General features: G+C 41.4%; 1 protein-coding gene across 1 annotated transcript; it reads right to left on the bottom strand.

Annotated features, from left to right (window-relative positions):
- Positions 1-401: 401 nt before the first annotated feature.
- On the bottom strand, positions 402-27,264 carry LOC128456127 (protein FAM124A). Its single transcript, XM_053440190.1, has 4 exons — positions 26,944-27,264; positions 22,644-22,675; positions 5,960-6,726; positions 402-1,515 (listed from the first exon to the last, which is right to left on the bottom strand). The coding sequence occupies exons 1-4, from the start codon at positions 26,997-26,999 to the stop codon at positions 700-702; spliced, it is 1,671 nt and encodes a 556-aa protein (XP_053296165.1). The 5' UTR covers positions 27,000-27,264; the 3' UTR covers positions 402-699.
- Between the last annotated feature and the right edge of the window lie 210 nt (positions 27,265-27,474).

Raw genomic sequence — 27,474 nt, 5'->3', positions numbered from 1 at the left:
GAATTTTTGAGAAAATTAAAGGCAAAGTTGTCTAGTCTAACCACCAACATCCAAAGAGGTCATACTTGGGTCCAAGTGAATATTTGTACCAAATTTGAGGCAATTCCCTGAAGGCATTGTTATATATTGCGTTCACAGGAATGAGACCGACTTAAGGACAACACGAAAACATAAAGCCTCCGGCAAACTGCAGTCACAAGCGCGGAGGCATACGAATCTGACAAGGTGCTCTGATACATTTTCTATCCCCCTTATGAAAACCAATGAGCTGCAAAGCATATACATGGATTTTTTAATTACTTTGCATTAGCCACACTAAAGAAGAATTATACATTTTTCTACAGCCATAGTGACTTGGTTGATTTATTTATTTTAAGCATCTAAATAAATGAAGGTGGGTAAATAGAGACAAATGGTTTTATTGGATAGTGTATCTGTACAGTTACATGATTGGTCCTTCAACTTCACTCACTTATATGTCCTGATACTTACAAAGCCTAAATCTACATGTGAAAAAAAAGCAACACTCAAAAATACACGAGAACGTTAAATACAGTTTGAGCTCGTTTTCACTGGCCTGTAGTTTTACTGTCAAACACCAGAGTGCAGAATAGAGCTGTTTTCAATGTCTCGGCCCTGACGTCTGTCACTACTGAGCAACTCATTTCAGATTACAGATTCTCAGAATACAGAGGTTGATCAGATGTAGAATTCTTGGTCCTCTTCTTCGTCTGCTTCTTCCACCGGTGCACTAATAACGCTGCAACTGTCAGACTGGTTCATGGACACGTCGCTCAGGGACGGGGCGGCACTTGTGGTCACACTGGGGCTATGGGGATACGACCACAGCAGGGTGGAGGGAGTGCTATAGGTGGGGAGGCTGTATGGAGTCCGGCCTAGTGTGGCTGACTTGTAGGTGGTGTTCTCAGGGACGCCAGGAGAAAGGGAGGGTCTGATGTCTTCGGGTGGAGCAGATGACGGCCTACAAGTCTGTGGCAGGTTGGATTTGATGTACGCAGACACCACTGTGAAGTCCATACTGTTACCTGCATTTACTTGGTCCCCCGTGTCCACGTCTGTCTCCTCTGCACCAATTAGAGCATCCACGTTGAGCCGGAAGGGCGGGATGAGGGAGGACCTCCGGTTCAGGGAGTGGCTCCTGTGGTTGGGGCTGGAGGAGGGCCCAGGAGAGGATGAGGTGGAGCGAGAGCTGCCGGAGCCGAGGTTAGGCAGAGAGAAGAGAGAGCCTGAGCGGTGGCCCCTCCACTCGGTCCTCCAGCTGTCCTGGTGGTGACAGACGGGCCACTGCTCCGGCTCATCTGGCTCCTCGCAGGCCTGCGCATGGGAGCACTTGGAGGTCTGGTGGTGGTGGACTCTAGGATGGGATGAAGCTCGATGATACCGACGGTTCCTTTGGGAGGCACCGGTGCGGTTGAAGGTGGAAGGAGCCGAGGCCGATTCAGCGACGGTTGACGATATGTGGCAGTGTTCTTGTCTGTGTTTAGCACTTTGCACCTGAGTAGGAAACAAAAGGGAAACCAAGAGGTTATAAACTAAATGTATATTGGAACTTTACTAATATGAGTCATATTAACGAGCGGTTTACCAGAGACATCAAAGGAGCTCATTTTTGGTGGTGAAATCTTTTCCTTATGGGAGAAACATCTTTTGGAAAGCAATATTTGAAGTAAACCATTTGACATCTTTATCATCTCTGCCGTGTAGATTATGTTTTTATTTCAAATTTTCTGTATGGTGGTGTAGGGGCCAAGGAAGAACCCAGGTTTTTTTTATTTAATGAAGATATTCTATGGGCATTTTCAACCTTTATTTCATTGATAGGACAGTGGATCGCATTGTGAAATGGGAAGAAACCGGGTTAGGATCGAACCTGTGATGCTGCCGGAGGAGTCAAGTTTCTGCATGTGCACCAAAATTCTATGTGTTCCTTCTTGGCCTATGTTTTATCTTTATACCTTCATGGAAATCTGTTCTGTAGTTTTTGCGGGATCCTGCTGACAAACAAACCAACAAACACACAGATGCGGAATAATAACCTAACCAGTAAGAATAATTATATCTAGACGCTTTATTATCTCGTTGAAGCTTATTTTTTTAAGTATTGCACATGAATCCCCTCTGCAGGATAGGGGGGAAAGGGGCTACATCTCAATTCAATGTTTCCCTCACTTGCATCTTTTCCTTGCAACCTAGGTCCTCCTCTGATGATACAAGAAGTCCCGATACCAGAAATTAATCTTCGTCTCAGGTGATATCTGCCTCTGACAAAGTCCCCACGGATGTGTATTTAAATGCCTTCCTCATATAACGGTTTTAAAGTTTGTCCCTGCTTATGTTTTACTCCCTATTCGGAGATGAATGCAGAAATAAGAGCTTTGAGACTCCCTTCAAGATGGAGCGCTGGAACAATTTCCCCGACCAAAGGAAGAAGGGATCAAATAACGTAACTGAGATGTTGCCAGGGTTTTTCTGAAGGGTTCCTCAAAGTTTTTCCTTAAACCATACAACAAAACCCCTCGTTCTAAACCTTTCCCAACATACTCGCACATTTCTCCGTTATTCATGTGCTTGAATTTTCATAATTGAACTTTTGAAATAGCAGGTATATAAGATTATTCTGCTTTTGGACCACAGCATCACTTCATTCTTAGCTCTGTCTGTGCAGTTGAATATGAGGTCACAGGGGAAACAATGAAAAGCCCATTAAAGGTTCAGTGTGTAGAGTTTAGTGACATCTAGTGGTGTAGTTTCATGTTGCAGTTGAACACCCCTCATCTCACTCTCCCCTTCCAAACATGAAAGAGAACCCGAGGCAGCCTTCAGTTGTAATAAAAACTGAAAAGGTGTTTAGTTTGTCCAGTCAGGGCTTCCGTAAACACTCTCTCTCTCTGTAGAGAGGACCCGCTCCAGATACCCATTCTAGGGTAAAGAAAACAACAATTTGTCCAATTTGAATGAAACACTAGTGAAAACATCATATCTTATGTTAAATGTCTGCCAATAGATCACTTTCATCTCCACACTGGACCTTTATCTCCCTCTGTGGACTTTGTGCAACAAGGATTCACACTCTAGGGGAACCCCACGGTTTACAGGAAAGCCCCCACATGCCCCCTGTTCTCAGCCCGACCACTTCATGAATCACAGCGCAACAGCTGGAGAAGTCATTAATGTCCAGAGGAGCCCCGAGTATATCGCACCTTAATTTATGCGCCAAAGTATCACAGACCCCCAGTTCTGACATAAACGTGAACATTTTCGTTTACAACATGCGAGGCAGCTGCAGCGGTTCTGATTTCACGGCTCCGTCAGGTCGGGTTCAGGTCCGCGTTTTCTTTCTCTGTGCATTGAAAAAAAAAAGATACTGATAGTTTCTCCATGTTTTCTGTCCTAACGTCTGCTCTGTCGTATGACTCTTAGACCAAACAATACAAACAGCGGCATTAACTTTCCACACGGCAGCCTCGAGGCAATTATTTCCAAGTGCTTCGGGGGTGGAGGGGAGTTTTCAAATTTCCATATGTTCAGATTCAACAACAATAAATGTCCTGGAAACAAAACTTTAAGTGTCCAGAGAAGAGCTGAAGCGGGATTTACCGGATCCTCCTAATGGACTGAAGTCAGAAAACAACTTGTGTCTGTGTTTCTAATATTAACAAGAACTTGAATATAAACCTCACATACATTATTTGAGCAATTCACTGTGTATAATGTAGAATTTGCTACTTTTCTGTGTTTGATGTGGGACGGCTGTGGCTCAGAAGGTAGAGCGGGCCATCCACCAACCAGTCAACTGGTTGTTTAATGCCCGGCTCCTCAAGTTCGAATGCCACATTGTCCTTGGGCAAGATACTGAACCAAAATTGGTTCAAATTGAACCAAAATTGCTCTTGGTAACTGTGCCAGCAGTGTGATAGATAAAACACTAGAAGTGTTGTATGAATGTGTGTTAATGGACGAATGTGACTTGTACTGTAAAGTGCTTACACATACACAGCTCATCCATCCATTTCTCCAAATATGCAGATATAAATAAACCTTACAAAATATGCATCCTCTGTATGTGTAAAACTCTTTTACCAATTATTTTCTTGACAAGGCAATTTTATTGATGCATCCCAATCCTAAGAACGTAAATAAGCATGTTTATGTTTGTGTTTGTGTGGTCTCTCTCCCTGCTCTACATCTCACAGGTGGTTCTTCTCTTCTCTCCAATCTGTTTCAGAACTCTCCTCTGCAGAACACTTCCTAGCATTTATCTTCCTTTCACTCTCTTCTTCACTTTTTCTTTACTCTTCTGTCACTTTTCTTTCCTCTGAACCACGATGTCTTTGTATGGCTGCATACCTATCTGTCCCATACAGGAAGGAGGAGGCGGTGTTGTTGTTGTTGTTGCCGAGGCTGTGATTTAAAAGAGTTTCTGTGTGTGTGTGTTTGTGGTTATCCCAGAGAGGCTGCAGATCCACAGCACATTCGTTATTTACTAAAACTCTTTCTGTGCATGTTCGGGTGAAAGCCTCTTTCTGCTAATACAACGTGACAGGATCTTTCCAGTTTTCTGTGAGGACGACGTGCTGCAAGGCTGGCGAGGAGCTGCAAGCAGAGGGTGCTGGGTAATGAGGTTTCTGACGTGGCGATTTTCAGACCCTTACCCTTGTAAGCTTTAGTTATCTTGGGATAAGCCAGGTCAGCCGGAGATCTGACCCCAGTGAGAACAGCAGAACTGAGAACAGCAGAACTGAACATTAATCCTCAACTAGTAGTATTAGTATAAATTGAATATTTGATTTGTAGGTCAGCAGAATATTCAACTGAAATTATCTCAGATTTATCTATATGATGTTCCCGATCAATTGATCAGTTGTTTGCTGCACATGAATATTTCAAATAGTCTAATGTGTGACCATCCAGAATCTAAATTTGTGAAGTTTACAGGCAGATAAAACAAAGAATACCACCAATACTTAAAAAACTAAAGTACAAAGAAAAATTCACATTTGAGAATCTGAAACCAGGGAATCCCCCCCCCTCCCTTTTGTGATTCATCAATTTTAAAAGAAGTTGATGATTAATTTTCTTTTGAGTGACACACTTATCTCCGCAGCTCAACCAGCAATTATTATTCAATTATTTAAATAATTGAATAATAATTAATTTATTCCCTAATATCAGTATCAACACCAGCCCATACAATCTATATTGGTCAGGCTCTAATACAAATTAAAATAAAAAAGCTAAGAGAAATAAAAGGTAATGGGGAGAAGATAAGTGAAATCAAACATCCAGTCATAAAGCTTACAATAATGTGTTGTGCTGATGAAATTGAAGCTACAAAATACTCTGTGAAATAAATCAGTACTTCCAGATTCTCTCCAATCATATTTTCTTATTCTCTATAAAATATTTGTGTTGAAAAGTGAGATTGGATGATTATTTGTATTTTAAATAAACCAAAACTTGCGAGTTGAGGCCAGGTGGCAGCTAAGCATCATGCATATGGTCCATTGTCATGACAGATCAGATTATTGTTTCCCACAGTGCTGTTCCAATCCCAGTAATGGACTGATGCTTAATCCGATTGAACTTTCAAAATGACTTATCTTCCACTGCCTGGACACAGATCCTCTCTGAAACTGATACCCTACAGACAAGGACCATTGTGTGTGTGTGTGTGTTGTGTAATCGCCATGATGCAGATACAGTAGATAATGTGTGTTTGTGCAAACTTTTAATAGTCTGGATGTTGAAGCCAAGTTGAGCTAATTAGCTTGTTATATTTAGAGCTTCATAGAAACTTATTTTAATAATAGAAAGTGATGTGTGTGTGTATATACAATAGATAGTATAATAAATGGTAATTGATGGATGTCCTCAGTGTAACTTATGTGTATATTCAGTTTGCCACTTCTGATACTACAGAATCTGAAAACCCTCTCACCTGCAGGAGGATCTTGTTTCCATCGTAGTCCTCTGTCTGCCAGCGGACCTCGCTGATTGGGCTGCAGGGGTGCGGCAGCAGGGGCACCAGCACTCCAACATCCCGTACCCTCACCTCCATCACTGCTGACTCCAGCACCACCAGAGGCTGACCTCGAGGGAGCCTCTTAAACGACAGCTGGATCTCCATATCTGGGTTGGAGTAAACTACGAAGAAGCAAAAGTCCTCCTTCTTCTGCGCTACCCTCCGCTGAAGCAGCAGCTTGTACAGCCGCACCATGTCCACATAATTCTCATATCGGCAGTAAACAGTAAATCGTACGATTTCTTTCCCGTAATGCACCTGTCGCACGGCCCACAGCGGTGTTCCAGGAGACAGAGTGAAGAAGTCCTGGCTGCATGGCGACAGTGGGAGCATTCGCTGGCCGTTGCTGACTTTTTCAGTGTGATGGTATCTCCATGGTGGCCTCTGCAGAGCGCGGTGCAGCATCAGTATCTGCTCCTCGCCACCATAAGCCTCCTGGAGGAAGACAATGACTGCTATGGTGGGTTGGCAGGCTGTTGCCTGGTCGCCATTTTGATGGTGCTTGGGCCAGGGCCGCTGGGAGACGGAGGACCGCTCTGAGACCCTGAAGAGCTGCAGCTCGGGGTGAACCCACGCCAGCACAGCATCGGCAGCTCGCTGCAGGAACTTGCCCTGGCCGGGGTCGGCGATGAGATGGACACTGACGAGGAAGGGATCCTGGAGCTCGCCCATGGATAACTCACCTCCACATACAACATCGTCAAGACAAGAAAATAGAGGGAGGGTAAAAGAAAAAGAAGAGAGGGATGAGGAAAACATGGGGAAGAAAAGAGAAGAGCATAATCAATCTTTCTGAAAGAGAAATTGCAACAGGCAAGAAGGAAGCTTGGAGAATGTGTGTGGTCTGACAACAGGCTCACATTCATTGTTTTCCAAAATATTTTTTTCTACAAAGATCCACAGCAAAGGTGGTTGAGGTACAGTTTAGCTTGATCAACTAAAACTAAAATGTCAGTCGTCTGTCACAGATTCACCCAGAATAAATTGAATCTGTTCATCTAATCCTCATCATTTTCCCACTGTTTTTCTTTCTCTTCTTTAAAGGAGTCTTAGGATGCTTTTTCAGTTTTTCTTTCTCTCGTGTGTTATATAGAGTTTTTTGTGAGTGTGAAAGTTCTGCAAAGCTTGATAGCCCAAAGTAAAGGGAGCTTCTCTCCTGCGCAGAAAACAACTTGTCAGTGGCCCGACTCACACTGCCGCATTATTGTGACCAGTTCCTCGTCTAGAATGCCGGGTAAGGGAAAGCAAAGGCAGCCATTTCCTTGGAAGCGGTTAACCAACATTATACCTGATTTTATATATATATATATATCTCATTTAGCTCTTTATTTTTTCTCCTTCCTTCTTCCCACAGACCTCTCACTCCCTTCCTTCTCCTTTTCACCCGTTTCCGTGTTTACTCCTCCCACCCCTCACACATGCAGAGCGTGTAGCCTCTGTTGAGGATCATTAGTGCCATTAGGAGGTCATTAGTGAAGCCAGAGGAATGTTCCAAACCACAGCGGTGGCGATGCAGTCAGGTGTCACCTCCTTCTGAACCCCTGACCTAGACAAACTCTGCACCCTGGCAAAGGTACTGCAAAAACTACCGCTGACGTGTTCAGCCAAATCAGACATTGTTTTCATTCTCACATGTCACATGTACACACTCTAACAGTATCTCTGTGTTCTCTCTCTTTTCTTTTGTGAGCACTTTCCCTGCACTCTTTATCGGACGTCTCGGGGGATTTGACCCATTTCGTTTGTGCTCGGGGGCCGTCTGGTAAAATACACACAGTCTTCTTGTCCCTGGAACAGCAGAGTGTTTGACTGTTGCCAAAATGCCTCCATGAAACAGAGAGGCCAAACAGGGACAGCTTCTCTCTCCTGAGTCCCTCTGGCCTTTGTGTAAAGGACACTTTCACTTGACCAAAGAGGTGACATTTTCTAAATGGTTATGGGCAACATCGCTAAAAGGCCATTAGAGGTGTAACAACAACAGGATTTACAGTTTGATGTATTTAAATATAGAATGTTTTTTCCGTCCACTAAGGGTGTTAAATCATTTTTCTTATTTGTTCGTTAGTAAGCAGGATTACGCAAAAAAGTGGATTTCCACGAAACTTAATAAAAGAATTGAGCATTGACAAACAAAATAAGACCAATTCCAATAAGACATGGGTATTTCTCAACGATGCTTCTGTTTACAGATATTTCATGTGAAAAGTTATTTTAAAATTGTCAGATACCGAACCTACAGTAAATACATTCGATCCGATTCAGACTCGATCAAATAGCATCAAACCTCAAACTCACACAACAAGTGACATCATGTGGCTCAGTGTGTCTAACGAGATCAAAGACGACAGTATTGAGGCAGATCCACTCCGGGTTTAAGCTGAATGTCAGGACATTTATGTTCTCTCTCTCGCTCTCTCTTACACGCACGCACGCATGCACACACACAAACACAAAAACAAAGGGCCATGTTCATTAACGTCTGCCTGATCCCATTAGAATCAATGTCCGCCTGCCTCACATGTATCAGGCATTAACTTAGGGATGATAGGGATCTTTAAAGGTATTTACTGTACAGTACATTGGCCTGTCTCTCACACACACACACACACACACACACACACACACACACACACACACACACACACACACACACACACACACACACACACACACACACACACACACACACACACACACACACACACACACACACACACACACACACACACACACATCTTGATTTATCGTGACTTACTTTAACTACACACAGATCTTAAGGTATTTCTGTAGTCAGAGCCCCACGTGAGCCGAAGAGGAACCTCAATTTCTGCCTCATTTGGACTGATAATAGAGCAATCAAGCAAACAGAGTGGCGAATTTAAAGATATGATTAATTACTCTTGTTCAGTTTCAAAAATGTCTCTCCCTCCCAAATTATAAATGTCTAAAGCATCTCAGGTCCTAGCTCTTTCATTGCCCTTCCACCTGTTTTTTATTTAGCTTTTTTCCACCTGTTTGTCTGTATCACTTTTCTTTAACTGACTCTCCAGCTCTACTACATTTATATTTTTTACTTTTCACGTCTGTAATTAGGGGAAATATAAACTAACCATATGTTATAGGGACAGGGCGACACAAACTAAGTCCAGCTTAATTAGCTGAATCTAGCTCGGTCGGGTTCAGACAGTTAAAACAGAATCCCTGTTGAAATTGGGTCAGGCTCAGTTAATTTTCTCTCAGGTTCAGATGAGTTTGGACATAAAAAACCTGACCCGGGCCCCGATCTAATTGACCAATGACTGACAGAACTTTATATTCCACATTCAAAAGATTTAAAAATCACAAATACAACTCAGCCAAATACACAATGTTCTGAGTTGTTTAATGTTTGGAACCAAAAGTACATTAAGTCTGCAGGCTGTCCTTTAGCAATAAGGGGTTAATGGGGAGCTGACACCGAGGAGAATACATTAGAGATTAAGTCACCCCAATGCTGTGAAGGGTGTTTGTCTGTAAAGCTCTGGAGGAGTGTGTCTCTAAGCTCTTAATCCACTCCAGTCTTCGGGCTGATGCTCTGACTCTGACCGTCTGCATACACACTACTGCATGCCTGCGACCATCCGCGACGCACACAAAATCGATTTGCTTCTTTATGGGCAGGCCTGTCTTTTTTAATTCTCAGAGACCTTTACCTTCGCTCTGTGTTTAAAATGTTAACCGGCAACACATGCTCGCAGCCATATGCACGGATGATGACGTGAGATAAAACAACACGCCTTCCAGTGGCTCTGCACATATGAGAGTGATTAGCAGCGAAAACTCAACCAAGGCCTTGGAGCATGTTCATGTTCATGTGTGTGTGTGTGAGAGAGAGAAAGAGAGAGAGAGAGAGAGAGAGAGAGAGAGAGAGAGAGAGAGAGAGAGAGAGAGAGAGAGAGAGAGAGAGAGAGAGAGAGAGAGAGAGAGAGAGAGCACTGCAGTCACAGCTTCAGCTTGGCCCTCCGTGTAAGTCAAAACAACTGAAGGAGGAAATTCAAGACGGGGGCCCTTTTTTGTCGTCTGGTAAAAAGAAAGGAAAAAAATAGAGAGATTGCAAGGTCCAACAGTCATAAGTCAGTTTGCCTTGTGCCAAGGAAATTAAAACTTAAAGTCTTTGCTGTAATATTGAGTTCTTTAAGTTCAGTGAAACCACCGCTATACTTTTGTTTCTATGCCAAACACATAGATGTTTTACTCTGATTGAGATTGAGCCAAGTCTCCTATGCAAACAAACTTTGTTGGGACAACTTAAGGATACAGCTGTGATATTATATTACTTTATAACTTTATAAGCATGTGCTCTCATGAACAAGTAGTAGTATTGTGCCATAGATTACAGGTTGTCTGGGCCATGAGGAAATATTTACTCATTATATTGATTTTAAAGAATTCATTGCGGTAACCGGTCAGCAGTTGAAGAAATCAGTGCTTCTGAGAGGTCTACTTGTATTTTTTGAATCACAGGAAGTAGTTACAAAGCTTATGTTTTACTTAGTTATTTTAACCCTTGCCTTCTCTCTTGTGTGCATCACAGCATTCATCTCACCATCTCCTGATCGATCTTTATTAGGCACCGATTCAGAGAAAGCCAAGCACCCACGTTTGCCTGTATAAAGTCTAGGCAAAATCTATAATGATTTGATTTGATCAAACTCCATGGTGCTAGACTTGATCAACTGCAGGGACTAGGCCTCTGTCACCTGCTCCAAACCCTCAACACCAATCAGAGTGTGGCTCCTGAATCTACTATAGAGAAGTGATGACAAAGGTGAGAGAAAATAAACCTTAAATATTAAGTAGTAGTTTGGACCTATAGGTTATGGTATTTTAATAAGGTTTATTTTGGGTGTGGCAGATGAACATTCAACTGGCAGTGAGATAAATCTGCAGCGGTCCTCCATATATCTGTCAGAAAATAATCCCCAACAGATGCACTATTTGCTAAATAAAGAAGGTCCTGCTGTTTCAAGAAGCTTCTTGAGCTTTTAAACAAAATGATTGTCTTCCGTGATATTTTTTGACGATTACTTTTTTCAGTAGGAGCAAAGAAATTGACATGTGCCACAGGGGATATTGAGGTTTGTAATATTAAGAAAGACAACAACACATTGTTAGCTTTGTTTTTTCAAGGTATTTATGGACAATATAAAACTATTCCTGCCTTGCCCTTATCTTAGCATTTCTCATATTACTGTATAAGAGAGTGAGGCATTGAAATGACGACTGATATACTGCTTTGTTGACAGATAAAACAAAATTTGAAAGCTTCTGCTTCAGTCTCTGCTTTGCAGATGCATCTCTTTGGTTCAAAATACACTGGGAAAACTGCCAGTCTGCATCTCTGCACATAATTAAACTCTTGTAAATTATGTTGACACGAAGAACGTGACGGAGTGTGTTCACTCTATCGTTCTGAAGACGTTGAGGAACATGGTTTGGTGTTTTTTGATGCGTAAGCAGGACCTGAAAATAAGGGAATTGCCGACTTCCTTTCCCAGAGTTGAATATACAAGTCTGTATGTGCACGGCGCCAACCCTCAAGTTTCACAGGAGATAAAAGCGATCAGACCATAATGTGGAGCCACAATTCCTGGATCAAAACTGCTGCCAGTTTTTAATTAAGATAGATTAGATGAGTTACGAGAACTGTTGGGAAAAGATTGTACAAAAAGATTCAAAATAGATCCAAAGAAATACAGCCCAAACACGCTGTGGTAAATTATTCTTTTTAGTGTGAATAATGACACATTATACACACATTAAAGTCACATTATAGTTATCAAGTTCTTTTTCTGCAAAGTAGGGGATTTTACTATAGGAGTCTGTGTGTTTTATATTGATGACATCAAACAAGGACCTCTTTACGTTACAAGCCTGATTCTGCTTTTAAAAATCCTTTGATCTTGGCAGATAATCTTTGACTCTTAGACAAACCATTTAGTGTGAAGGCAACTACACTATTTAATAGGTAGACCACAAGAGCTTTCTTTATATTTGTATCCAGTGAAAACAAAGCGAAACAATTCATTGTGGAAAAACTAAAATGCCTTTGAACACTTGCCCAAAGAAGAGTAAGATGGATTGGTTATTTTAATTATATATTCTTGACTTTTAAATTTCGATGTTCTCTCAGTTATGTTGTCTTACCAGTTGATGTATTTTCTCTTCTAAACACTATCAGAGACAATCAAATTGCCACCCCAGAAAATGCTGAAGGGAGAGAGGAGCAGCTGATGAAGGAGCACATCCGCAAGCAAGAGTAAAGAAAAACAAAAAAAAAGGATTAAAGCACACCAGCATCGCAATATCAACATTGATTGTGCAATTTAATTTATCTGACCACCGGTTTATGTGTTGTGTGTGAAGGCTGCAGATAGAACACTTGCTCAAGGAGCAGGAGATGTTGAGGGACAGGTTATCTACAGCTTTCCCCCTGCCCCGACCAGACCCCTGCTTTGCTGAAACAGTGCGACAATCTAGACGAGAAGCTGGGAACAGAAATGCAGATTCACAAAGACTTGGAGAAAGAGGTTAATTGCCCCTGTCAATGCACAGCCTACTAACCTTTAGTTTAATTTCATGTTTATTGATATTTTGATAAAACTAAGTATATGTCTGTGTATTAATGCCATGAGTTTATATTGTGGGCAGATTGTAGAAATTGAGCTGAAAGTGGAAGAGCTCAGGCAGAAAGAAAGGGATAGGCCTGACATGCTGAATACGAGGAAGTGCATGGACAGCGCGCAAGTCAGATTGGACTGTGTGAGTTACGAAGGACCATCTTGTCTGGTTAATAATAGTTCGCAAGTATTTATCCTCATGTATGTGTACAATGTGCTTGTCAGATGAAGCAAGACTTCAATATGCAACAAGTCGATTGCCAGGTCCATCGATATGAGCTGGGGGAGATGCACAATGAGTATCTCTCATTTAAAGACAGAATGAACAATCAAAGAAAGGTCAGAGGTCACACAATAGGTGATATTTTTGTTTGGATTCCCTGTTAATATCCTTCTATTCAAGCACTTACACTGCTTTATTGTTGGGAAGTAGATAAAATGTCTCTGAACTTTTTGTTGTAGGAATTGGAGGAGATCCGCAGCCGTATTGAGGAAACCATCAAGCAGTCCACTGATGCCGATAATGCGATGTAATGTCATAAAATGTCCCCAATGGTCTTGGTTTTTGAATCTTCTCTATGCATCCATTGAAATTGTGTATTCTAATTTCTACCTCAGGCTGAGGTATGAGTCCAATTTGAAGATGATGATGGAGAAGCAAGATGACGAAGTTGCCAAGTACATAAATTCGATGAATTACCTGGATGTGGAAGTTAGACATCAGGAAAAGCTGAAGGAGTTCATTGCCATCAAGAACAAGAAGAGGGACACAAAAGTGGATGTCCATAAGAAGAAATGTAAGACATGGCCATTGTCTGGAGCAAATATTTCCATTTTCACACAATGTTTACAATTATGACAAGAGATTTAAAAGTGAGATTGCCAGCTGTCAATCGGCATATTAATGCCAACATGATAAATCATCTGAAAAGAAAATAATGCCAACATTACTTTTGAATTAGATATCAACAAAAATGAACATTGTTGAACTGTGACGTACAGATTTTGTTAACTTCAGTTTCACATGACGGAGGTTAGAATTTGTTTTCATGTGAATGGTTTGTTTGTCCCAGTAATGGCACTGAAGAAGGATCTGGAGAGCTATGAAGACTATATGGTAACTCTGAGGGGGGTGCATCAGGAGATCATCGTGGGTGTCAGGCGAAGACAACGTGGAGAAACGGCACTTACCAAGTTCGACAATGGTAAATATTACCGACACAACCTGCCACTGTAATTCTCTCGGATGGACCCGTATCGAATCGTGTTTTATTTAATGTAGATGTATTGATGAGCATTTTTTCGCATAGATTGAGAAATTTTCTTCATAAACTTAAATATCACATGATTAACCATGAATTGACACTACATAAATATAATGTCCCACTTTGATAATGATTTTGAATTAGGACAAACAATGAAAGAGTATTTAAACATATCTTGTTGTTGTTTCACTGTGTAGAGGAGAATCGATACTTTTTACTCCCCCCGGATGTTATGCACCAGGAAAAAGAGGTTCTCGACCTGAGGACTGAAATCATAGAGGTGCGTATATATTAAACTCGGAAGCAAAAATCGTTTGAGCTTAAAAATAATTATAATGTTACATTTAACGATATATTAACATATCTATATTTTCACTCATAAATGTATGTCCTATTACATAAAATCTTGATCGTTAACACCGAAATGAACGATTCTGCAGATCCAAAACAAGCTGGACCATCCTTACCCTAAAGATTTGCCGGAGCTCGATCATTCCTCTGTGATGAGTGACTTGAATAAAAAGCTGGAGGAGGTTCAGGCCCGCACTGAGTCCCACAGGCGCCGCAAAAGTGCCATCATCAAATTCTTGGACGACCTAGTGCCAGGTTGGGCAAAAGTTTTATTTTACGGTCTATTTTTTCTGAATCCCGGTCGTCTTGTTAATTTGATGATAATTTAATTATAGGGGAAATAGAAACAAAGCTCAATTAGTGTAATCAATGAATTCCAGTGAAATTGTCATATAAACATGATTGTATTAGTCGGATGAATATGCAAATGTGCGATAGGCCAACATAGTTGTGTTGTTCCAATGACATTTTTTCCCCCTAAAATTACAAGAAATTGCAGACCTGTAAAAAATACATTTCTCCTAGTGTGTGTATATGTATCTATCTGCATAAAGCACCAACCTACATATAACATACATTCAAATTCTTTTCGTTCCAAAAATTCCACAGGAGTTGAGCGTGCCTGCTCTATATTGGAGATTGAGCCCACAGGGAAAGGGGTCATGCTTGATAATCACGAGAAAATCCTCCACTACCTGGATGTGGTGGAGGAGAAGACTACAGAGCTGCTCGCCATTCAATATTACCGCAATACTAAGGTAACTTTTCTCTCTCTCTCTCTCTCTCTCTCTCTCTCTCTCTCTCTCTCTCTCTCTCTCTCTCTCTCTCTCTCTCTCTCTCTCTCTCTCTCTCTCTCTCTCTCTCTCACTCTCTCTCTCTCTCTCTCTCTCTCATCTCTCTCTCTCTCCTCTCTCTCATCTCTCTCTCTCTCTCTCTCTCTCCTCTCTCTCTCTCTCTCTCTCTCTCCTCTATATATATATAGTGTGTGTTTGTATTACTACCTCTTAATTCTACTTTGTAAAATTCCTACATCCTTGTATCATTTAATGTTTGTAGGATCTAGACGAGGACTGCAAACCAAGCGATTCGACCAAATATCTTCTGGGTCAGGATTCAGAGCAGCTTCAGCAGACTACCAGTTGCATACAACCAATTGAAAGGTCTGACTTTGTTATCTGTTAATTTCGCGATAGTCTTAATGCTTGTAATGAAATCTTTAAGTACATTTTAAACTCTTGGAACATTGGGTTGACGATTGTGTCTGTGTTGGTTCCTCAGTGGGGAGAATGATGATAGTGAGGATGAGTGGCCACTTACCCGGGAAGAGCTCATCAAGCAAATAAAGGACGAGGTAAGTGCTATTCTACACTAGAGTCTCTATATGTAGGGTTAGGGTTAGGTTAGGGTTTCAACAGGTTTAAGGCCTAAAATGTAATTTTTTACATATTTAAGACATTTTAAGGCCAAAGACGAAGTCGTCATGATCAACTGTTTAATGTACTTTGTTTTTGGGTTGTGATGTATAGATGCATAAGGAGAGAATTGCAGTTGAGAAGGCAGAGGCCAAAGCTTCACAGGCCGCTCCTCAAGAGCAGAAGCAAATGAGGGATAATGTAAGTGCAATTCTACACTTGAGTCTTTATTTATAACAGGGTCGCTGCATGTTTCAACTGGTTCAATTTAAGACATTTTAAGAGAAATAAAATGTATGACCTGCATCAAGTTATTTAGATTATTAAGGAATATCACAGTTCCAGTATTACTTGCACCTTCCTTTAATTGAAGACGCGGTGCGCAGAGGCATAGAAAAACCTCCATTTTATCTTGCAAACTAGAGAGTAGGTATCTAGTTTTTTCCCAACAGACAAGCAAAAGTTAGTGTCCAAAAATATTTAAGACCTAGTACGTAATAAGATATATAAGACCTAGTACGTAATAACATATTTAAGGCTAAAGGCCCTGCTGTTTAATTTACGTTATGATCAACTCTTTAATGTACTTTGTTTTTTGGTGGGATTTATATTGCAGCATGGGAGTATTGTAGCCAGGGGAGAAAAGCACAAGTGTCCAAAGAACGTTGCTCAATGGCACATGCAAGTAAAGGAAGAGGTAAGTGCAAATCTACACTTCAGTCTTTTTTTATAACATGGTCTCTGCAGGGTTTCAACAATGTCAATTTAGACATTAAGACCAATATGAATGAAATTTAAAGCTTACGTCAAGTAAGACCGATATAAAGGAATATCCCATTGATGTCTCAGTAAAGGCTTAGTACGGAACATTTGAACATATTTAAGACTTTTTAAGACCAATGAGCCAGTGGAACTCTATATAATTTACGTCATGATCAACTGTTGAACATACTTTGTTTTTGGGTGTGATTTACCAAGGAGTGGGCTGCAGAGACGGGGAACTTTGCTGAAGGAGAGCAGGCAAAGAAGAAGAAGCAGACGAAGCACTGATCTGATACTGGTCCAAGTACGAGTAGAGAGCGCTACATGGGTCCTGAGATCCAATCACTCAGCCTATCCTGATTCATGACTCCCAACTCCACTATATGTGGCGACGCCGGCGAGCTAGTTCTGGCAGGCAACTGGAGCTGCGCTGCGCCAATCATGTTACATATATTATGTGACATACCTCACTCTCCAAAACTATCAAAACAAAACATGTTCCACTGTACAGCTCTACTCACAGACTGCAGTGTGTTTGTAGTCAGTGAACGCGCTCTCACTAACTCGCTATCACCCGCAACGAGGTCGACGAGACAGAACTACTTCAATTAAACCGTTGACAAACAGCCAACTGCAGCACATTTATCTGAGATCTGCCTCATGCCTCAAGCCTCATTACTGAGGACGCAGATTTGGAAACACTCAACACGAGCTGCCTTGTAACAGCGCCTGGATCAGTATGTCACATTCAACTAGGCAGAAAGCACCGGGAGTGTGTGTGAGCATGTGTGTGCTGAGGTGGTACAGGTGGTCCTTGATCCATCATGTGCTGTTTAAATTCACTGCTGAAAGCACCGTGGCTGACTGCACTGTATGTGGTTGGGCGTGTGAAGGGATACTTATCATGAATAAAGGAGATATGATGCAATTAAGGCGACCAAAATCAAACATCCTTGTGACTTGGAAATAAATTGCGGCTTTAGAAAAACATTTTGGATAATGCAGGTACAGTAGTCAACAACATATAAAACAGGGACATTTTGATGAAGAATTGCAGTAGCTGCTTTCAGACATGCACTGAACTCCAGATATCCTCGACGTATTTTCACCAGAAGCGGTCTGCCGACATGAGGCTTTTAACATGCGACAGATGCCAAACGAAAAAAGAACAAAAAGAAAATAAATATCTCTGGGTGAAAAAGTGGTGCCAATACGTTACTTCCTGCCTCTGAACAGAGAACCCCCTGCTGTGCTGTGCATGTGTGAAAGACGGACTCCGGAAAAAGTCCGGACATAATTGTCCGCAGAGCCTCCGAAGGACATGTCTGAAAACAGCTATATTATTTAATTTAATTAAATCCACATGAGGGCGGGGAGTTAAACTTTTGCGGGACCCTGCACTTTCACCAGTAGTTATTTCACCCAGCAGCTAAAACTCATGAGTGTGGGTTGTTGTACAAACGTAAAATAATGGAGGTGGAGTAACTTTCATACACATGTGTTCCTGGTTCTGCTGATAGGAGCTGAAATAACAAGAGCAGGTCCTCTGGGGTTACTGGACAGCACAGGCAGTCTGGACCAGCCCAGTGTTTTTCTATGTGGTGAAAACTCATCGTTTTGACACAGACATGAACGCACCACGACAAAAACGACTAACATCTACCGAGGGGCAGAGTCCGCAGACATAAATTACACAGTAATCTGAAATGTTTGAGTGGTTAACTCTAACCAATGAAGGAACAAGGAATGTACTAACACCATTGTTGTTTTTTACAACCAGAAAACAGCTATTAGATGAACTCACTTTCTGTTAATAGCTCTCTCTGTTGGCTTTCATTTTCCGAGACTCCACTTCATCCCACTGTGCAGAAATGAAGCCAAAATATAACAGATACAAATGCTGCCATCTTGTGCAAATGGAAAAGGAATTTAAGCACTTTTGGAGAAATTAAAACCTAATTAAAACTAAACAAATCAGAAACATGAATACTTATACATACGACAGCCTGATGCAAACTAACTAAAATGACGGAAACCTTCTTTGAGAAAAAAATGATTTTAGGTGAATTTGACATTTTAGTTTGATCCCAACAACTAATATGGAGTACACAGGGTTTATGTTCTATACTGCAGCCAGCCACCAGGGGTCATTTGAGACACTTTGTCCTCACTTTTAAGAGGAGAAGCTAAAGTAACTTTCAGGGGACAAAAGAACATGTTTATGTCCCATCCACTAACACAGAGGGTGTGGTGTTTATTATCTAAACTCCAGCCAGCCACCAGGGGGCATTCGAGACGCTTTGGCTTCACTTTTAAGAAGCGGTCTTGTCGTCTATCTTTATAAACAATATGGTCTCAGCGAGCAAACATCTGCTGGTGACAGGATCCCTGGTTATAAATGATCCATCTTATTTTCAACTCTGTAGCACAAAAGACTCCCGGAACTGATTTCTTTTAGTCCCTCTTTTGAAATCTTCCTTTCATTCCAGATATCTCTCTCAGGGAGAAATGTTTTCACAGTCTCCGTTTTCTCCACCATCCTCCAAGTTTTTTCTTCAGCCTCCACACCGGCTATTGTGTACATTTTCACCTGTTCCTGATAAATATATCCAAAGTATTTTCTTAGTTATTCCAGTGTGAGAACTTATGCATGTCCTGCTTAATTTTCTGTTAGTATATTTGAGTGTCTCCACTTTGTAACAGTCTGACCTCTGTGCAGCTTACACCCCCAACTAATTTAAAAAAAAAAAAATTCTCACAAACACATACGTACACACGCACACACACACACAGACACACACACACACACACATACAGAGAGAAAAACACTGAAGGCCAGGCATCATCAGGTCATTCTGGCTGAATGCATTCGTCTGCAGTGACCTACAGAAAGTGAGGTTGTGTGATTAGTGTTTAAGGGTGGGATTCACTTGAAGCCTCTTGAATTCAAACCTATTAACCTTCTATTGAAAGCTCAAAGACGCTGCGCACAGCTGCTGCAGGCTAGACTAAGAAAACTGAAGAAAATTAGCATCTTGTTCCATCAATCTATGAAATTCTTGCAATAGACTTTTAAACTCTGACTGATAAAAATATGTATGTATTTATAAGAGACTATAGATACGTTTAAAAAATCTATTTAAGGTCTGTGACGGTGGTGCAAGCAGTGTGTGAAATAGAAAAAGCACACCATATAGAAGCGCTGTGTTTATGTGGCTTGTACTTTAAAGCCCTTTGAGAGGTCAGTAAGGCGAGACAAGCACAAAAATAGAGATATAAAGTAATAAAACACAATAGATACGAATATCCAGGCCTGTACAGTTCGAAATATACAGTTTAATGTTGTTTAGTGTTTGAAACGCTGTCACTTGTGTGTTCGGACTATGATGTGAGTTTTGTGTAATTGCTTGTGTGTGACTGTGAGGTAAAATGACGATGCATTGCTATTCTACTTGGTAGTTTGTCATGCAAGTAAAAATCATGACCCTGTCGACGTGCGCCCCATCAAACATCAAATCCTACAGAAAAATCCAGAGATCCGCCACATTTTCACTGGAGGGGTTTACTGTGTGTGTGAATGCAAACGTTTGAGTCAGAGCAGCCGGACTTTCTCCTCCTGGGCCCCGAATAGAAGTCTGCAGAATCCGATGTGATTACACAGCAGGAGGGGGGGGGGGGGGGGGGGGGGTAATGATTCTTCTAATATCAATAATATCAAGAGAGGTTGGGGTGATAAGAGTCAAAGCCGTTGCCGATGTGCTGCACGACCCCTCACCTGATTCCTGCAGATTATTTGTTGCTGTTGGGAAAGCGTGTGAACAGAGACACCCAGCCTGCGTTAATGTGTGTTGATGTTTACTGTGCAAGTGTGAAAGGAAAACTGAAAGTCTGGACCCGATTCTCCTGAGATCCTCCACAGGTCATGTCTGAAATCGGTTATACAAAGAAATTATAGCTTAGTAAATGGATATTAAGTTCAGTACGACACTTCAAGCCACGTTAAAGATCAGATAGCAGTTTGCAGAGTCTGAACAGTGAGTACGTTTTGGGGGTTTAATCAAGTGACTTTTTTAAGTTTGACTGAACAAGAGAATATTTTTCATCTACAGTTCAGCTCACAAACTCAGCAGAGATGCTCAACAACAATGACTCTGCGATTCAGGTACGTTTTTGCATCTTCATTTTAAAACAGATCGTTTTCTATTTGAATCCATACAACTTCTCTAACATAGGACCTACAGTCGAGTTATGACCTCGGTCAGACTGACGTTGGTAGTTTATCATATCAGTCTGTCTCCAGGGGGCTTATAATGGGTCTCAGTTCAGGTCAAAGGTCAAGGGTTAGGACCACTTGTATAAACAGGGAGCATGCTCTATAGCAGAACCTAAATATACTTCTGTGGAGGCGGCAGACACGGGAGACTAATGCTGCATGCATCTTTGCAATGAACACATCAGTGCACACAGACATGCATGAATACGCGCACACACACACACACACACACACACACACACACACACACACACACACACACACACACACACACACACACACACACACACACACACACACACACACACACACACACACACACACACACACACACACACACACACACACACACACACACACACACACACACACACACACACACAGAGGACAAAAACAGGCAGCCACACACGGAGCTCAAGACACATTTTCTCCTCTCACATCTTCGGAAAATCTGTCACCACAGCTGTTTGCTTCCATCTGTCATCCATCCCTTTGACAAATAAACCCAGGACGCTCCTTTACTTTGTCTTTCTGCTGAAGGTGTATGTTTTTATAATACTGAGCCTAAGAACTAGTATTATACCTATTTGAAACCTAAATTAGGAGGTATCAGCAGGTTTTCTTGAACGCAGATAAACCCACTTTTTTTCTGGTGAGTCACATTTGACGTCACAAATGCACCAGAAACCTAGCATTTCCGAAACCTCACCGACACTCTGATTAAAAACCTGTCTACTAGGAGCTTCAGCAGTGGTGTGAGGACCTCCATTTATCTTGGACTTATAACTTAACTTTGCAGAACTTTTTCATTCACATAAAAAACTATATCACACAATTGAGGACAGAAAAAACGTGAAAGCATCATATGTCTCATCTAAAACTCATTATACAAGACATTTTCCCTGATGGACAATAAAGTCATACAAAGTACACAAAGAACCTGACAGCCACTCATACACAGGTATAATGACATCAATCACATGTGAATCACATCAAAAACCGGTCGTCTGGTTGTAAATATCTGAGAGTGGCATGATGGGTAAAGTCCTGTATCCTACTCAGTCCTCAAGTACTGTATTTCTAATGCAGCAATCTTCTTTTGATTTTGGTCACAGCGCATGTTTTGTTCCCAGCCTGACCTCTAGTCGGGAGAGACAATTGTGGCCAGGAGCTCAACTGATACAGAGATGACACAGGAAACGTGTGTGGGGGGGGAGTGAGTGTGTGTGTGCGTGTGTGTGTGCGTGTGTGTGTGTGCGTGTGCGTGTGTGTATGTGGTCCTATACATCCTGACTTGCGAGTGTGGTGCGGTCAGGATAAGGCAGTTTCCTGTAGGCCAGATTAATGGAAAAAGTATTGGACATTATCCCCCCATTGTGGAGGGATGGAGACCTGGCGGCAACCAGACTAGGGGGGTGGGGGGGTTCACTAACTCAAACACACATCTTCACAATCATACACATGTTTGCACAAAACTAAACAAATACACTTAATACACATATTTAAGCAATTTTAAAGTAACCGAAACTTTATGGTGACATCACTGCATTTTTAATCTTCATTGTTACATATGAAAAAAAGAGGCCAGATCCTTTACACACACACACACACACACACACACACACACACACACACACACACACACACACACACACACACACACACACACACACACACACACACACACACACACACACACACACACACACACACACACACACACACACCCACACCCACCCCTTCCATGTTAATGTCCATGGATACTTTGTGTGTATTAGGGAGATAAAGTCCTGCTCCTGTGTGTGTGTGTGTGTGTGTGTGTGTGTGTGTGTGTGTGTGTGTGTATATCATGCTTCATGTAGCCATTGGTTTACTTACTGCTCGTTGAGGACAGGGGACTGTAATCAGACCTGCAGCGGATGACGGACAAGAAAAAAGAGTGGAAACGGACGATGGGGCGAAGACAGAGAGGACAGGAAACAGAGAGAGGAGAGTTTATATTACAGCATGAAGTGCAATCAACATGATTTACAGGATGACACACTCCTGTTTCATATGAAGTGCTGACATCTGGCTAAACAGTAGGAGAGGTCCAAATGGAAAGGTCACAGACGTTCCACTGCAGAGATGAAGCACAGGGACATTCTCTCAACTACTGTTTAACGCCATTACTTCCACTGTTCTGTGTTCAAGTAATCCTGTCGGGTACTTGTATCGTTATAGGTCTGTGCCCCATGCACTAACATGGAGGAGCTGGGGTCTATAACCTATACAGCAGGCAGCCAACAGGGGGCGATTGAGTTGGTTGCCTTCACTTTTGTGGAGGCGTCATTTCTCTTGGGATCATTCATATCTCTCTATTTCATCCACATTTTTATACAGTCTTTGATGGTAATGCTGTGTCAATAGTACACATTTTCAAGTTGTAAATCTAAAATATTGGGAGTTTTATACATTGACATATCTTCTAATCGGTCATGAGATTTACCAGCAAGTTAAACTGCTGGAAGCATGATGATAAACTATTAGCCTTAAGGTTGGAATCGGGCAAACAGCTAACCCTGCCTGCAAAGCACTATTCAACCCTGACTTATTGGATCTTGTTTGCGGATTTAATGATTAGTAACTCATCAAGAATCATTTATTTTTCATCAACAAATAACAAGATAATGTAAACGTCACAAACTGTCTCGTTAACATTTGTTTTTGTTTGTAGCTTCCAGAAACCAGGCATAATACGTAGAAGTGCTGGTTCGTAGGTACATATTTATATTTAAAAACTTGACAGAGCCAGGCTTCCCTATAACTTCCAATATGTAGTTTAATCTACTTAATTTACAGACAAGGAGTATTTATCTTTTAACCTAACTCTCAAAGTTTTCCTTAAAGTAAAGGGTCTTATTTTCTTGCTTCTGGGAACACACACATACACTCTTATTCAAACGGATCTAATCTAAAGCTCCCATCTTTGAGCTGGGACAGGAGCTACATTTGATTTCCGCTAATCTGATTTTCACAGAAAAAAAAAGTCTGAGAATTTTTGCAATTCCACAAATATAGCATGCAACAGGTGAGAGACATGGACTGCATTTAACGTGCATAACATGCACCCTACATGTTACAACCATCTGTGAAACCTCAGCTCACACGTATACTACACATTCTGAGAATATTAGTCCCACGGGAGTCAGCTGACAACCACAGACGATTGCGCGCACACACACACACACACACACCCTGTGACTCTGTCTCTAAACTAATAAGGCCAGTTGAGCTGCAGGGCAGCGGGAAACAGAAGAACGAGTCTGTTTCCTGCAACAGGCGGCTATCAATCTGACTAACGGGCATTGGCACAGAGAGAGGAATGGACGAGAGAAGAGAGAGGAAGCAGAGGTGAGCGGAGAAAAGGTAAAAAGCAAAGATGATTGAGGGACTGCAGCGGGAGAAATGTTATAAAGCAGATACAAAGTGAGTGGAAGGGCTGAAACTCATAGGCTTGTCCCTTCATGCACCAAGAAAAATTAAAGAATCTTTCTCTTGAAGGTTTATGACTCTTTGGAGCAGAGTTGGAGGTAAGATTGTGTGCAGTTGCAGCTTTGTTTTGATGGCTCCCTCGGGTGTGTACGTGTGTGTGTGTGTGTGTGTGTGTTTGGCAGGATTCCCACTGCAGTCCTGGTTAGCATCTCACTTCCCAGTCTGGCCACACTGCGTCGTTTCATCTCCACCCAAAGACAATAAACGCAACGTGAAGCTAAGGCAGGCAGCAGCTCGGTCATGCTCACAGGTTCGACTGCGCAGAGACCTGACATGAGTCCAAAGGGCTTGTTTGACTCACATGGAGGTGAACAGAGGCAGGTGTCTGTGGTTTGACTATGGGAGGGATGCAGGAAGTGAGAGGTGGGAAAGAGGACGAAAGCAAGACGATGGAGGATGAGGACAGGAAGAAACTAAACATTAAGCAATAAATCCTAAGACAGGTGAGCGTGCCAAACAATGACTCATATTGATGTTTTATGCTCTGCTGCATAGGTTCTGGTTGTATTCAGAGAAAGATCATCACAGCTTTATGGTAAAGATTGATGGTACGAGGTAGAACATGCAACACCATCGTTGTATGCCTAGCCGGTTAATCCAACATCCACCGTTCTCTGTCAGGTTTCGGCCGTTTTGATTACTCAATTACTAGTTTTGCCCAACATGAGGTCACAGAGAATCTATTTAAGAGGATTAAGAATTGCTAAATGACGGAAATGATTATTGATTCCCCAAACAGTGCTGGAGAAGTCCTTCTAATTTCTTAAGCAGCAGTGCAGGCATTAGCCAATGAAATTGAGTTTAAACAAATAGCTAAATAAATACTAGCCAATCAATCACGTTAATGTAAATACGGGTCCGTCCGACCATGCAAATGAGCCTTGAGAGACTAGGCAGCTGGTCAACCATGAGAAATGTCTGTGTTGTGTTTAGCAGAGCATTGACAGCTAGCATGGCATGTTAGCATGATAGCCAGCTAGCTTATGCATCCTCAGAAGTCTGGATATGAGTCTGTTTACCACAATACTATGACCGGTGATTGGCTGGAAGACAACTGAACTGGTGGATGTTGTAGCTGAACAGGAAGCGATGGAGCAGCTCTGTGGATATCAGCTCAACTCTGCGTTACCTCTCACATCGTTTTCACAGGGATCTGTTCTGCTTTTACTGTTTTTTTTTGGTTTTCCCATGAAACAAGCTCCCTCACACACATTATGAGGTTTGGTTCCACCTCTAACAGAGGCCACACATGAGCTCTGAATCATCCTCTCCATCATCTTCTCAGGGACGAGAAAGTACAACTGGCTACTAGTCTGAATAAGGCACATAAATTATATCATAAATCCCTATTATTTTTAATATATACATTTTTTTGTGTATTTAGGGTGGCAAAGATGTGGATCATTTAAACTTGTATGTACCCTAAACCATTTTACAAAAGCTAAGTCACACCATCGTTGTATTTTATTTCATTATATAATTTGACATGTTTCTATCCATTTTATGTGTATAATTTTAACTCTTTTAACCTTATACATTTCTTTTCAGATTGATCCTTTTAAATTCTTCTAGCTTTTAACCTCTGCTCTTTTTAATCTATTTTATATATATATATATATATATAACTGTTTTATATTGTGGTTTTTGATTATAAACTGATTTCTTTCTCCTTTGCCTCTGAGTAGAATCTACCTGTGTATGAAATGTGCTTCATAAATAAAACGGCCTTGTCTATAAGAAGTTATGTGAACACAGACGAAATAGAAAACATAGAGGAAGAGAGACTGCGCTTGTAATCAACCATCAAAACAAGACATCTAGGTATTGTGTGCTACTGCTAATGATGGAGTCTTACAAGGGGTTGTGGGCCTCTCTCTCTCTCCACAACAACAAAAACAACAGCAACAACAACAACAACAAAGCTACATCTAGAAGTCATATAGCCTACCGCAGGAGAGACTGATGCACAACTTTGTTTAATGGCTGAAAACAGAGTGAACAGTACAATGATTCATTTCACTCTTTTTATAAATAGCATTGTTGAATTAAGCTTTGAAATAAGTAGCATGTGTTTGTATACTCTCATTAACAAAGGAGCTGGGGATTAAGACTGAACTTTCCACCAAACAATCAGATTACACCTCCTCCATATGTCCTCAACAAACATCAATTACTGGCAGGGATGTAATCCAAGAATATGGCTCTGGACTAATGGTCTGATGTTTATTGAATTTGCTCACAGCCCACTGTTAAACAATCGAGGACATCCATTGATTGACTACTATAGTTATCTGTTTAAAGAATTATCAAATTGCATAATAGTGTCTCTTTTTTTGCAGTATTAGATATTTATAAATCCTTTGAAAAAGTTGTCAATTGAATGCTCTCCTCTTTATCTGACAGCTCTTGTAGTTGCATTTAAATGAGACATTTTTAATAAAGTTCACTTGCTTTAGTTCAGCAGTAAATATGAGCATGAACAAGACTCAGCTTGGGAATGTTTAATAGTTTCCACAATGGAGGTTAAACGATCCTTAGAATTCGATCTTACATCAAAGGTAAGAATGTGTGAATAATTCCTATGCTTGTAATTCCAAACATGCTGAGATGTGTCACATGTCAGAGTGATTTCTGCTCCACTCACCCTCCGGTTTCGGCTCCTGAATCCACGCAGTCATCTTCTGCTGAGGTTTTCTCCATCTCAGAGGTTTAGCTCGGCCAGATTCAGCTGCATGGTTTCACGGTCCCGGTGTGACGAACGAAACGAGACATTCACAAAAGCAATGCGCTTCAGACACGAAAGTTAGATGACGGGACAGAGAGTGTGATCTGACGACCTGCACTGATCGAGTCTGCAGAAACTCTCTGAAGCAACAGGAGACAAACTGATCACTGCTGGTTCCCTGCGTCAGCCGCTCTCCGAGGTGCCTTCAGGAGCCATGGGAATTACTACATATGTAGCACATTCACTATACTGAAGTTTCTTTGAATTTCAAATTTATTTTGTGCCAAGTTTTCTTTTTTTTTCATTAAATCAATTAATTGCTAATGTCTTGTTCTGCACTGTTCTCTTAGTCTTTACTATTGGGTTTTCTTTTTAATTCTCTATTTAACAATTTAAGGTTTGATTAAGGTTTTTCCCCGGGCGCCGTGCATGGATGCCCACTGCTCTGTG

This window comes from Pleuronectes platessa, chromosome 14 (assembly GCF_947347685.1).
Source record: "Pleuronectes platessa chromosome 14, fPlePla1.1, whole genome shotgun sequence".
In the NCBI taxonomy this organism is placed as follows: domain Eukaryota; kingdom Metazoa; phylum Chordata; class Actinopteri; order Pleuronectiformes; family Pleuronectidae; genus Pleuronectes; species Pleuronectes platessa.
This window is presented reverse-complemented; position numbering and strand designations above follow the sequence as displayed.

What these genes read in the sequence shown, in the direction of transcription:
- LOC128456127 (XM_053440190.1), bottom strand. Translation starts at nt 26,999, where the DNA reads ATGGAGAAAACCTCAGCAGAAGATGACTGCGTGGATTCAGGAGCCGAA. An exon ending in TCCCCTGTCCTCAACGAGCA is followed by an intron (nt 6,727 to 22,643) that starts GTAAGTAAACCA and finishes TTGTATGTGGAG; the next exon opens with GTGAGTTATCCATGGGCGAG. An exon ending in GAAACAAGATCCTCCTGCAG is followed by an intron (nt 1,516 to 5,959) that starts GTGAGAGGGTTT and finishes TTTCCTACTCAG; the next exon opens with GTGCAAAGTGCTAAACACAG.